Source organism: Saimiri boliviensis, chromosome 11 (genome assembly GCF_048565385.1).
Source record: "Saimiri boliviensis isolate mSaiBol1 chromosome 11, mSaiBol1.pri, whole genome shotgun sequence".
Classification (NCBI taxonomy): domain Eukaryota; kingdom Metazoa; phylum Chordata; class Mammalia; order Primates; family Cebidae; genus Saimiri; species Saimiri boliviensis.
The window spans coordinates 34,581,507-34,593,948 of record NC_133459.1 but is presented as its reverse complement, the minus strand read 5'-3'; the positions used below and the strand labels follow the sequence as shown (position 1 = coordinate 34,593,948).

At 42.5% G+C, this 12,442-nt stretch overlaps 1 protein-coding gene and 1 non-coding gene across 2 annotated transcripts in view; both read right to left on the bottom strand.

Moving 5' to 3' along the window:
• Nucleotides 1-4,556: 4,556 nt before the first annotated feature.
• LOC120366278 (U4 spliceosomal RNA) lies at nucleotides 4,557-4,695 on the bottom strand. The gene has a single exon (XR_005581005.1). It is a non-coding gene; the product is annotated as a U4 spliceosomal RNA (small nuclear RNA).
• A 2,789-nt stretch (nucleotides 4,696-7,484) lies between these two features.
• The window catches only part of AGO4 (argonaute RISC component 4), a 49,550-nt gene continuing 44,592 nt past the window's right edge, over nucleotides 7,485-12,442 (bottom strand). Inside the window, exon 18 of the mRNA XM_039474312.2 lies at nucleotides 7,485-11,654. Within this exon, the coding sequence (XP_039330246.1) occupies nucleotides 11,546-11,654 (109 nt within the window). The 3' untranslated portion in view covers nucleotides 7,485-11,545. The remainder of the gene's footprint in view (nucleotides 11,655-12,442) is intronic.

The window sequence follows — 12,442 nt, the reverse complement described above, 5'->3', positions numbered from 1 at the left end:
CTTGCCACATTGCCCAGGCTGGTCTCAAATTTCTGAGCTCAAAGGATCCACCCACCTTGGCCTTCCGAAGTGCTGGAATTCTAGGCATGAGCCATGGAATCTGGCCTGTTTTGTTTGTTTGTTTGTTGTGTTTGTTGTTGTTTTTTGAGACAGAGTCTTGCTCTGTTGCCCAGGCTGGAGTGCAGTGGCATGATCTCAGCTCACTGCAACCTCCCCCTCCAGGATTCAATTGATTCTCCTGCCTTAGCCTCCTGAGTAGCTGGGGGCACAGGTGCCCTCCACCACACTTGGCTAATTTTTGTAGAGATGGGGTTTTGCCATGTTGGCCAGGCTGGTCTCAAATGCCTGACCTCGTGATCTGCCAGCTTTGGCCTCCCAAAGTGCTGGGATTACAGGTGTGAGCCACCATGCCCAGCCTGTTGTTGTTGTTGTTTTTAACAGACAAGGTCTTACTCTGTTGCCCAGGCTGGACTGCCATGGCTATTCACAGGTGTTATCATAGCTCACTGTAGCGCTGACCTCTTGGCCTCAAGAGATCCTCCTCCCTCAGCCTCCCAAGTAGCTGGGACTACAGACTTGTGCCATCACACTCAGGTTAAGACAGTGGATATATTTGATTTTGGTCATGCATATGTTCGAACCCATTAAATTTTAACATTATATATGTGCAGCTTTTGTACATCAATTACACCTCAAAAAACTGTCTTAAAAAAAGATAGTGGCAAAGACACATGCACACGTATGTTCATTGCAGCCCTGTGTACAATAGCAAAGACCTGGAACCAACCCAAATGCCCATCAATGATAGACTGGACAAAGAAAATATGGTACATGTACACCAGGGAATACTATGCAGCCATAAAATACAATGAGTTCGTGACCTTTGTAGGGACTTGGATGAATCTGGAAACCATCATTCTCAGCAAACTGACACCAGAACAGAAAGCCAAACACCGCATATTCTCACTCATAGATGGGTGTTGAACGATGAGAACACGTGGACTCAGGGAGGGGAGCATCACACACTGGGGGCAGTTGGGAGGGGTGGGGAGGGATAATGTGGGGAGAAATGAGAGATATAGTATGCACCTAAAGTTAAAAAAAAAAAAAAAGGCCGGGCGCAGTGGCTCAAGCCTGTAATCCCAGCACTTTGGGAGGCCGAGGTGGGTGGATCACGAGGTCAAGAGATCGAAATCATCCTGGTCAACATGGTGAAACCCCCTCTCTACTAAAAAAATACAAAAAATTAGCTGGGCATGGTGGCGCGTGCCTGTAATCCCAGCTACTCAGGAGGCTGAGGCAGGAGAATTGCCTGAACCCAGGAGGCGGAGGTTGAGGTGAGCCGAGATCGCGCCATTGCACTCCAGCCTGGGTAACAAGAGCGAAACTCCGTCTCAAAAAAAAAAAAAAAAAAAAAAATAAGGGCCGGGCGCGGTGGCTCAAGCCTGTAATCCCAGCACTTTGGGAGGCCGAGGCGGGTTGATCACGAGGTCGAGAGATGGAGACCATCCTGGTCAACATGGTGAAACCCCGTCTCTACTAAAAATATAAAAAATTAGCTGGGCGTGGTGGCACACGCCGGTAGTCCCAGCTACTCGGGAGGCTGAGGCAGGAGAATTGCCTGAACCCAGGAGGCGGAGGTTGCGGTGAGCCGAGATCCTGCCATTGCACTCCAGCCTGGGTAACAAGAGCGAAACTCCGTCTTAAAAAAAATAATAATAAAAATAAAATAAATAAATAAATAAATAAATAAATAAGATAGTGGCTATCTTTGAGCAGAACAGGCTCAGGTAGCAACTCAGAAGGGGTTCTGGAGGGCTTCTGTTTTTAAATCTGGGTGGAAGTTACACGAATTGTCTTTGCTTGTGAAAAGTTGGGCTCCACATTTGAGATTTGTATATTTTAGGGCCGGGCACAATGGCTCATGCCTATAATCCTAGCACTTTGGGAGGCCGAGCCAGGTGGATCACGAGGTCAGGAGTTCAAGACCAGCCTGGTCAATATGATGAAACCCTGCCTCTACTAAAAATACAAAAATTAGCCTGGCATGGTGGCAGGTGCCTGTACTCCCAGCTACTCCAGAGGCCAAGGCAGGAGAATTGCTTGAACTCAGGAGGCAGAGGTTGCAGTGAGCCAAGATCATGCCACCACACTCCAGCCTGGGCAACAGAGCAAGACTCCATCTCAAAAAAAAAAAAAAAAAAAAAAAATTGTATATTTTTCTATATGTATACGTCAAAAAAAGTTAGAAAAGGGATACAGTAGAGTCTTCTCCCACTCTTTTCCAGTTTTTTCCACTTGTACATCAGATCTCATTCCCTCCAACTTCCTTCAAGTTTGACCTCTATCATATGTCTTTGCTCTTTCCAGTATTTCCAATTTCTCCCTCTTCACTGACTCATTCCCTAGTGTGTAAATATGCTCAAATCTCTCCCATTCTGAAAAATGAACCATTCCCCACCCCAGCTAATATCAGAATTCATTCTCGTTATAGCCAACCTGCCAAGGATAGTACTACAGGTTCTTCAGATCTCTATAGTCAAGCTTCTGCCTTCTCCGGCCACAGACATTCCTTTCACCAGGGTCACCTGTAACTTCCTTGCTGCAAATTCCAATGGAAACTTTTCAGATTTCGTCTTTTTAGATCACTATTGGATAGTTGGCCACTTCCTTCTTCTTTGTAGCTTATGTGTACACGTTTCCAAGCCTTTACATATCTGATTACATCTAATCCTTCCAACCAATGTAAGTACTAGCACTATCTCGATTTTATGCATAAGAAAACTGAGGCTAAGAGAGGTTAACTTGCTCAGTGTCACACGGCTAACTCCTACACAGCCTATCTTGTACATACTTGATGAAATGCTCTTATCCCTTGATTTCTAGGACAACTTGTTCTCTTTTATCCATTTGTCCATGGTTTTTTGTTTTGTTTTGTTTTTGTTTTGAGATCCAGTCTGTCTCCCTCTGTTACCCAGGCTGAAGTGCAATAGCACAATCTCGGCTCACTGCAACCTCTGATTCCCGGCTTCAAGTGATTTTCTCGCCTCAGCCACTTGAGTAGCTGAAATAACAGGCGCCTGCCACCACACCTGGTTAATTTTTGTATTTTTAGTAGAGATGGGGTTTCATCATGTTGCCCAGGCTGGTCTGGAACTCCTGATCTCATGATCCACCCGCCTTGGCTTCCCAAAGAGTTGGGATTACAGGTATGAGCCACTGCACTGAGGCCATTCATGTTTTATTTCCTTTGGACATTCCTTTTCCTCTGTCTACCCTTTAAATATTTGTGTCCCCTAGGCTTCTATGTTTTTCTTCTCTTCTTGGCCTGCATGATCTTGCTGGGCACACATTTGAATGGTTTTAATTACCACCTATATATTTATGGCTTCCAATTTGTTTTTCCAGTCCGTAGGCACCAGTTCTCATCTCCAGCTTGTACAAAACTGAACTTACCACCTTCTTCCTTCCTAAAAATCTGCTGCTTCTCCTGTGTTTATTCTCTCAGTGGCACAATTTTTTTTCCGCAGCTGCCCAAGCCAGAAACCTCGGAGCCCTTCTAATGAGTCTGCCTCCTTCCCTCACTCTCTGTATCCACTTTGTCACCAAGTTCTGCTTTTTCTATTTTCTGACTACCTTATGTATTCACTCCTTCTCTTCAATGGCAGTATCACTGCTTGAATTCAAGCCGCATCATCTTTTGCTTGGCTACTGCAGTAAAACTTGAACTTCTCTTCAGCAGAACTTCAGCTTTAATCTACTCACAATACTGCTGGCAAAATCAACATGGATCAGAGTCTGTTATTTCCCTGTATCTATGAGATAAACTCAACTCTGTAAAATGCCATTGAACTTCTGTCCTGCCCTGTCAGGAATTGGTGCCTGCCTTGAGTCCAATTCCTCCCTCACCCCATATAATTAAAGACTACTGAGATTACTTGTAATTCAGACATATCATGATCTTTTTCTTTTTTTGTCTGTGCCCTTGCCCATGACCAGAATTCCTGGAATGCCTTCCTTCACCTTGTTCATTTATAAAACTCTTATTCTGTATAAGACAACTCAGTTACCAGTTTTTCAAAGAAGGCTTCCTTGATCCCCTAGACTGGGTTAAGGACCTCTTTAAGTGATACTGTGGTTCCATGTATACATTCCTCACAGCAGCACTTAACTCTGAAAGCTACCTTTTTATACATGTGGCCCCAGGTTTGCAAGTGAACCCCTTGATGGCCAGAACCTTTGTCTTTCATCTTTGTATTTCCTGGAATGTAATAGAAACTCAAGAAATGTTTGTTAAACTAAATTTATTTTCTTCCAGCCCACTTGCCCCTGATTTTGTCCCTCTTCTCCCTAAAGACTTGCCACTAGTTAGACATGGTGGCTCACACCTATAACCCCAGCTACTTGGGAGGCTGAAAATGGGGGATTACTTGAGGCCAGGAGTTTGAGGCCAACATATTATGATCTCATCTCTTTAAAAAAAAAGTCAGCCTGGGCAACATGGAAAGACTACATCTCTACAGTTGTTTATTTATTTATTTATTTTTAAAATTCAGTCTCCGTAGAGACTCAAAAATTGCCAATGCCAACTATATTTCAAGTCGTCATGGCAGGGTATTGGGAAAAGTTTTCAATTAGCAATAATCGCGCCTCAGATAAACCTCATTGGCTACGATACTGCCACTTCGGAAAGCTACAGTTGTTTTTTTAAATTAGCTGGGTATGGTGGCACACTCCTGTAGTCCCAGCTTCTTAGGAGGCTGAAGCAGGAAAATCACTTGAGCCCAGGAGTTTGAGGTTGCAGTGAGCTATGATAATACCACTGCAGTTCAGCCTGGACAACAAAGCAAGACCCTGTTAAAAAAAAAAAAAAAAAAAAAAAGACTTGCCACTAGCTTCTGGAGAATAGTCAACACAGAAGAAATCAGAGGCAAGAGATAGAGAAAAAGAAACAAAGAAACAGAAGGAACACATGACTTGTGATGGTGCTGATCAGTCTGTCATTGCCCTACTTACTGGCCACTACCCCACAAACAGGAGTGGGCACACGAGCCATTCCTGACTGATGTTAGACATTCCCCAGAAATTCAGGGACAGACATGAGCATGGCACAAGTGGTGGTGGGGGGTGAGGTGGGAGTAAGGCCATTTGGACACACCTGAATCATACAAAATGAGGTTTCCAGCTGGGCACAATGGCTCATGCCTGTAATCCCAGCGCACTGGGAGGCTGAGGTGGGTGGATCACCTGAGGTCAGGAGTTTGAGAACAGCCTGGCCAACATGGTAAAAGCCCTGTTTCTACTAAAAATACAAAAATTAGCTGGGTGTGGTGGCACACACCTGTAATCCCAGCTACCTGGGAGGCTGAGACAGAAGAATCGCTTGAACCAGGGGAGGTGGAGGTTGCAGTGAGCTGAGATTGCACCATTGCACTCCAGCATGGGTGACAGAGTGAGATTCCATCTGGAAAAAAAAAATAAAAAAAGAGATTCTATCTCCCAAAATGAAATTTAAAAAATAAAAAAGAGGGATTCTATCTCTCAAAGAAGGAGTAAGGGAAAGCATTTGACCCGGCTTGTCAGTCACTTTATATTGGTATCTTTATCCCAGCAACACTAGTTTTTTTATTTTCTGACTGCCTCATGGTTTCTGACTACAAAATGGTTAATCAGTAACAAGATTTTTTCTTTAATTTTATAAGGAAAAATTCCTGGGGTTGAAGCAGTATTGATACAATGCCCAGCAACACTTTGTTGCTGGGATAAAGACGTTAATAGAAAATGACTGATAGACCGGGTGCGGTGGCTCCCACCTATAAGCACAGAGAGGCCAAGGCAGGAGGATTGCTTGAGCCCGGGAGTTTGAGACCAGCCTGGACAACATGGCAAAACACCATCTCTACAAAACAATACAAAAATTAGCCGGGCATGGTGATGTGCACCCCCTGTAGTCCCCGCTACTCAGCAGGCTGAGGTGGGAAGATTGCTTGAGCCTACGATGTCAAGGCTGCAGTGAGCCATGATCCTGCTACTGCACTCCAGCCTAGGTGACAGAGCAAGACCCTGCCTTAAAAAAAATAAAAAATAAGCCGGGTGCGGTGGCTCAAGCCTGTAATCCCAGCACTTTGGGAGGCCGAGGCGGGTGGATCACGAGGTCAAGAGATCGAGACCATCCAGGTCAACATGGTGAAACTCTGTCTCTACTAAAATACAAAAAATTAGCTGGGCATGGTGGTGCGTGCCTGTAATCCCAGCTACTCAGGAGGCTGAGGCAGGAGAATTGCCTGAACCCAGGAAGCGGAGGTTGCGGTGAGCCGAGATCGCACCCTTGCACTCCAGCCTGGGTAACAAGAGCAAAACTCTGTCTCAAAAATAAAATAAAATAAAATAAAATAAAATAAAATAAAAAATAATACGGTGGCTAATGCCTGTAATCCCAGCACTTTGGGAGGCTGAGGCGGGCAGATCATGAGGTCAGGAGTTCAAGACCAGCCTGACCAACATGGTGAAACCCCATCTTTACTAAAAATACAAAAATTAGCCGGGTGTGGTGGCAGGCGCCTGTAATCTCAGCTACTCCAGAGGCTGAGGCAGGAGAATCGCTTGAACCTGGGAGGCAGAGGTTGCAGTGAGCTGAGATTGTGCCACTGCACTCCAGTCTGGGAGACAGAGCAAGACTCCATCTCGAAAAAAGGAAAAAAATAAAGTGACTGACATACAGTAGGCACTCAGTGTTAATCTCACTGCCTCTTCCTCCATCCCATGCTAAGTTAAAATGAATTCTTTGAAGATTAAGTTTTTACTCTTCTGTGTTCCCAGAACCTAGGCAGAGCAAGGAATGCACCCAGTTCATGATATAAATGTTTGATAACTGATAAATATGGAGGAGATAGTACACAGATGGAAAAAACAGCTACCTTCTAGTAGTAGTTATATGCAGAACTTTCTCCTCTGGCGAACTATAAATTCCCTAAGGAATTGTCCCTGCCATAACTTAGCAAAAGGGCTTTGCTGGTGGGAATTTTTATAAACATGAGACTGGATAGCCCCAGGCTGGATGAATTTGAACAGCTTCTCCTCTGGAGAAGTTAAGTCTTATAAAGTGTGTGGCCACACTGCCCTCTGGAGACTGAAGATTCCTCTCAAGCATTGCTTAAATAGATCTTCCCATTAAGAGCCATATCCAGAATTCCAATCAATCTTGTAAAAGTTTTCATATGTGAAATGTTACTGAAAGCTCTTCTAAAATTCCCAAATAGCGATTTCTTTTTTAAAAGTTTTATTTTAGTTTTAATTGACACATAATAATTGTATACCAAACAGCAATTTTTAAAAATAGGGAGACCCAGGAGTTAAAAACACAAAGTTCTTCCACTGTTCTTTGTAAAATTTCTCATATTGAGAAAATTGTTTTTAAAAAGCAACATGTATGTTGCCATTACAGTGTACTGCATATTTATTAGACAATTGACAAGAAAAACAACTCTTGGCACAAGAATGCCAATTTATTCCTTTTTTGGACACATACACACAAAACATCCCTGCAGGCCAAAAAAAAAAAATTGCAAAATTTAAACGATCATCATCTTATCTCAACATGGGGATATAGCCCCTCCCTTAACAGTTTAGAAAGTACCTCGTATTGCTAGAGACATACATCCAGTCCAAATTTAATAAAATACATTTTAAAACATTACAGGTCTAATATAGAAACAAAAATCACACCATTAGTCAAATGAACAAATGCAAACATTTTCAGTCACTAGACATAGAAAGAGCATGAATATACCAATAGCAAGGCATAAGAAAATGGTGAATCAACAACAAGATCTTTCCTTTAATTTTACAAGGAAAACTTCTTGGAGTTGAAGCAGTATTGATACAATGCCCTCAGCCTCCACCTTCTTAAAATGAAAGCAGAGCTACCACCTTGCTATTGAGCAAGAAAATCTTACAGCACATTCACAAAAGATCGTTAGGACAGGGTGGAGAGAGTGAGCCTTGTTAAACAGTGGGTTATATTTTCCCACTCGAAGGGTAGGCAGCTTTGCCAGGTAGGTAGGCTCTGATATAGGCCGGGCACCAGATCCTAAAACACAGACCATATAGAACATGTCTGCTTGAAAATCATCACCTTTGGAAGCAGCAAATAGAATTTACAGTAAGAATGAATATGTTCTGCTGCCCAGAACACTGACTACATTCAGCCAGGTAATTCGCTTTATAAACCATTCAGGATTCAACAGCTAACACCATCACCACCAAAACATAATTGGTTCAACATTTGGGTCATCACCACTCTCATAATGTCCCCACTTCTTTTTTTTTTTTTTTGAGACAGAGTTTCACTCTTGTTGCCCAGGCTGGAGGGCAGTGGCGCAATCTAGCTCACTGCACCCTCTGCCTTCCGAGTTCAAGCGATTCTCCTGCCTCAGCCTCCCGAGTAGCTGGGATTACAGGCATCCGCCACCATGCCCAGCTAATTTTTTGTATTTTTAGTAGACATGTGGGTTTCGCCATGTTGGCCAGGCTGGTCTCAAACTCCTGACCTCAGGTGATCCACCTGCCTCGGCCTCCAAAGTGCTGGGATTACTGCACCCGGCCAATGTCCCCACTTCTTATCCCCAAATGGTTACTCTTTAGCATTGTTACATTTAAATCTTTCACACCACATGACAGTGCCTAAACAGGCTGCATTTAAAAAACAAAAACAAATCAAACAGCGTAAAACTACTTCTAGAGAATGCACACCTCCCATTGATTGACACATGCATAACGATTCAGTCAGTCCCGAAGGGTTACCTATTCAAATTGTCAAGCCGAATTAGAGTAAAACTAAGCATTCAGACTTGCTTGCAATCGTATTGCTGCAACTCTGATTCTGCAGTGATTAGCTCTTAAAGATTCACCCCTCAGCAAGTTTTTGCCAATAATCTCAGTTCTTCCAAATTTCTTTCCTTTTGTCCAAAATGACAGCATTGCACCTTTAGTGGTACTATTTTCCTATAAAAATAGGCCTCCCGGCTTTTCTTCTACCACCACACTGATTTACCCCAGTGTACCAGGACTGACTGAGGTTTTACAAGCGGTATTGTTCAAAGTCAAGCATAGAGCAAGGCAAGCTAATCAGGGCTTTCTGGCACATGGCCCTGCTCCCTGCTCCATACATGCCAGGAGATGGTGAGAAGTGATGCTTCTTCTGTGCGTTATTAATAAGCAAGCCTGAGGCACTCAGGAGCAGATGTGGTGCCCGCTGGCCAGCCAGCCAGCCACCAAGAGTTCTTCGCATCTTGGACTCCAGCAAGTCCTCCTTCTCCTAAAAAGCTTCCGTTTTTTTCCTCCTCTTGGGTCCAGAGTGGCCATGCTGAAGGGTATTCTTTGTGCTCTCCCTGAACAAGTACGAATAAAAGCAGCAGCCAGCCCCTCACCAACATGTCCTGATTTGTATTATCCAAGTGAGGTATTTGCAAAAAAAAAAAAAAAAAAAAAAGGAAATTTTAAAGAAATTAACATCTGCCATCTCTTCACTCCTGCCTATGTTGTGCTTCAGTTACAGAACTTGCTTTCATCCCACTGTCTGCAGGGATTAAGGACGTCTGCACTCATCCTAATGAGAAACAGGCCTCGATCAACATCGTAAAACTCTCTCAGAGACCAGTCTCAGCAAACACAGGTGGCGCTGCTGATCAACAGCACATGGAAATGTAAACTTCAATGTATTTACAAGTTTGTTTAAATGACTGAAGAAAAACAGTGCTTTATATTGCTGGGATTTTGAGAAGGCTAATTCATGAGATTTGGACCATCTAATGAGTTCAAGCAAACACCCTTCACCATCATTTCCCCACCAGCAGTTTCCAGACATGGGTGGCAAAATTGTTTTCACCACATTGTGTCTATCTCTTTCCCTAGCACCTTCCTCAGCTCTATGGAGTGAGACTCCAGGCCTTTGATCCCCCTTTCCATCTCTCACTCACGATGTCCTGGATAGAGAATTACACTCGGTAAAATCTGGGCTGGGAAACACTGGCTGGAGCTACCAAGACACTATGTAACTGTTGTCCATTCACAAAGTATTATCTACACTACATACAGAATACATTTTCCCCTACATTTTAACTGATGCTGGCTGTAGAGCAACTCCCTTTGTTTGGACAAGGAAGGAATCCCATCTCCCTGTGAGGGGAATCCAGAATTTATTAAGAAAAATCGACCTTTTCCACACAGTTTTAGTTTAATAAAAGGAAAAAAAAACCCACCAAGTACATGTCAGGTCGAAAGAGAAGCAAAAAGTCTGTTCTGCAAGTAGTCGTGTGAGTTACCTTGATTCCCAGGAAAAAGAAATTTTAAATGCTGGTACATTTTTGCAAGTTGCAGCATCACTCAATGTACCTTAAGGACTGGCAAAGCCTTTCCAATAAGGAAGCATCCTGGTTCTAGCTTATTTTAAAACAAAGTGACAGGACACCAACTGTGAATATAAAACAGGTAAAAATAATTCTTTAAAAAGGCATGGAAATATATGTCTTTTCTGACTGGTTTCAGAAATTGCCAGATTATGATATATAAGAAAGAGCTGATAAAATCATACCGAAATCTCATCTAGAAAACTACACTGTTGGGGAAGGAAGAGGAGAGACCTTAAAAAATGTTTATTGCCAAAGTTAAGCTTCTATGAGAAAAGTTTAAAAATCATTTAGATCTAACAAACCACACAGCAGCATAAAATGGGCACTTTTGAAAACTTGGAAAAATACTAAAAGCTAATTTTTTTTTTTTCAAATAGGGGGAAACATGAGTACTTTTACCATGGCAGTGTTATCTGTCACTGTGACATGCATTACATCTGTTTATGTCACACATTCACAAAAATCGACCAAATAAGAGAACTGCCTATTTGAATCTGCAGCCAAATATAGTGCAAATTGCCTGGCAGCATGTTCTTGCACCAGCACAAGTCTGCAGAGATCAGTAAGATAAAGTAGTAAAACTAATAAAACTCTGTAGAACTTTCAAAAATTAATGCTCGTTAAAGGCATTTACAGTGGCAAAGTCAGAAATCTTCATTAAAAAGTCTATGGACCCACACAATTAAATAGTTACGCTGAACTTGAAGTAGATTGTTTGGTTTTTCTCTCCCACTTATGCATACACCCCACTCAATGACTACAGAAAAAAGGAATAATCTTCTCTTCTAAGACTAGAGGGATGCGGTGAACACCACAGCTAGCAAAATATTCCATAGAAATCCTTCTTGTAAAGTCCTTTAGAAAGTTCAGGCTCATTAGCCTTTGCACATTGAGGTAAAAATTCAGTCCAGTGCATCAGAAAAGATAATCTATGAGTATCTATTACTTTAAAAAAATGGCTCAATTTTGTTGATGCATCAGACAGTGCTGCAAAGTATAGATTCAGTGCAACTATTCCGAGCTGCTGGTAGAAGACCACCTGAAGTCAACTTGGCTCCATCTAGAGGCGGTAGGCATTTGAAACATTTTGAGGCTGCATGGGGTGCCAAACTGGTTGAGTTCTTTTTCTGAAACTCTCAGGCAAAATACATCGTGTGCTGGGTATCATGGTGGATTTGCACAGCCTTAGCCAAGGCCTGAGGATCTCGGCCGTTGCTCTGTCCTGACACATGACTGCCTTCGGCACTGTAAAGAAAATAAAACAAAAGAAAACAAAACAAACAAAAGAACAGCTGTAACACAAGACCACTTCAAACCTCAAATGTTTCAAATAGCACAAACAGTACTAGATTCTAGGAGATCTTAGGCTCAAGCTTTGGCTTCTTGGAATAATTTGTTATGTCCCTCTAAATATCAGTTGGCTCAACTGAACTTTAATGGGCCGCTGCAAGAATTAAATAACATAATGTCTGCAAAGACACAAATCCTTAATAGTATCTGTGTAAAGATTTCTACTGCCCATTACACCTGACTAATTTCTTTAGGCTTCAGTCAAATGTCATTTTTCCCCATAGAAATCTTCTTTGACTTTAAGGTCCGGTTCAGAGCCACTGGGAACATGCTCTCACAGAATCCTATATTTTTCTTTCATGGTACCAAATACAATTGAAATTAAATTTTTACTTCAGTAATTATTTTCCCACCAGGATGTAAACTCCAAGAAAGCAGCAACTTTGTCCCCCTTGCTCACCACTCTATCCTTAGTGTCCAGCACACAGCAACAGAGTCTCAATAAACCATTAGTTGAATGAATGCATCTACTGTGCCACCAGCCTCTGCTTGTCTTCCCCTCACTAACTATATAACCTTGGATACGTAATAACTCCTCTGAACTTTGGTCTTTTGGAGTAACAACAACTTCTAAACATACTACTTAAGGATACCAAGTGCTATAAAGGGCTTGACAAGCTCTTCCCTCTTCTGACTTTCTCTTTAAGTGATTATTATCCTTATCTTCTAGGCTCAAAATCTTA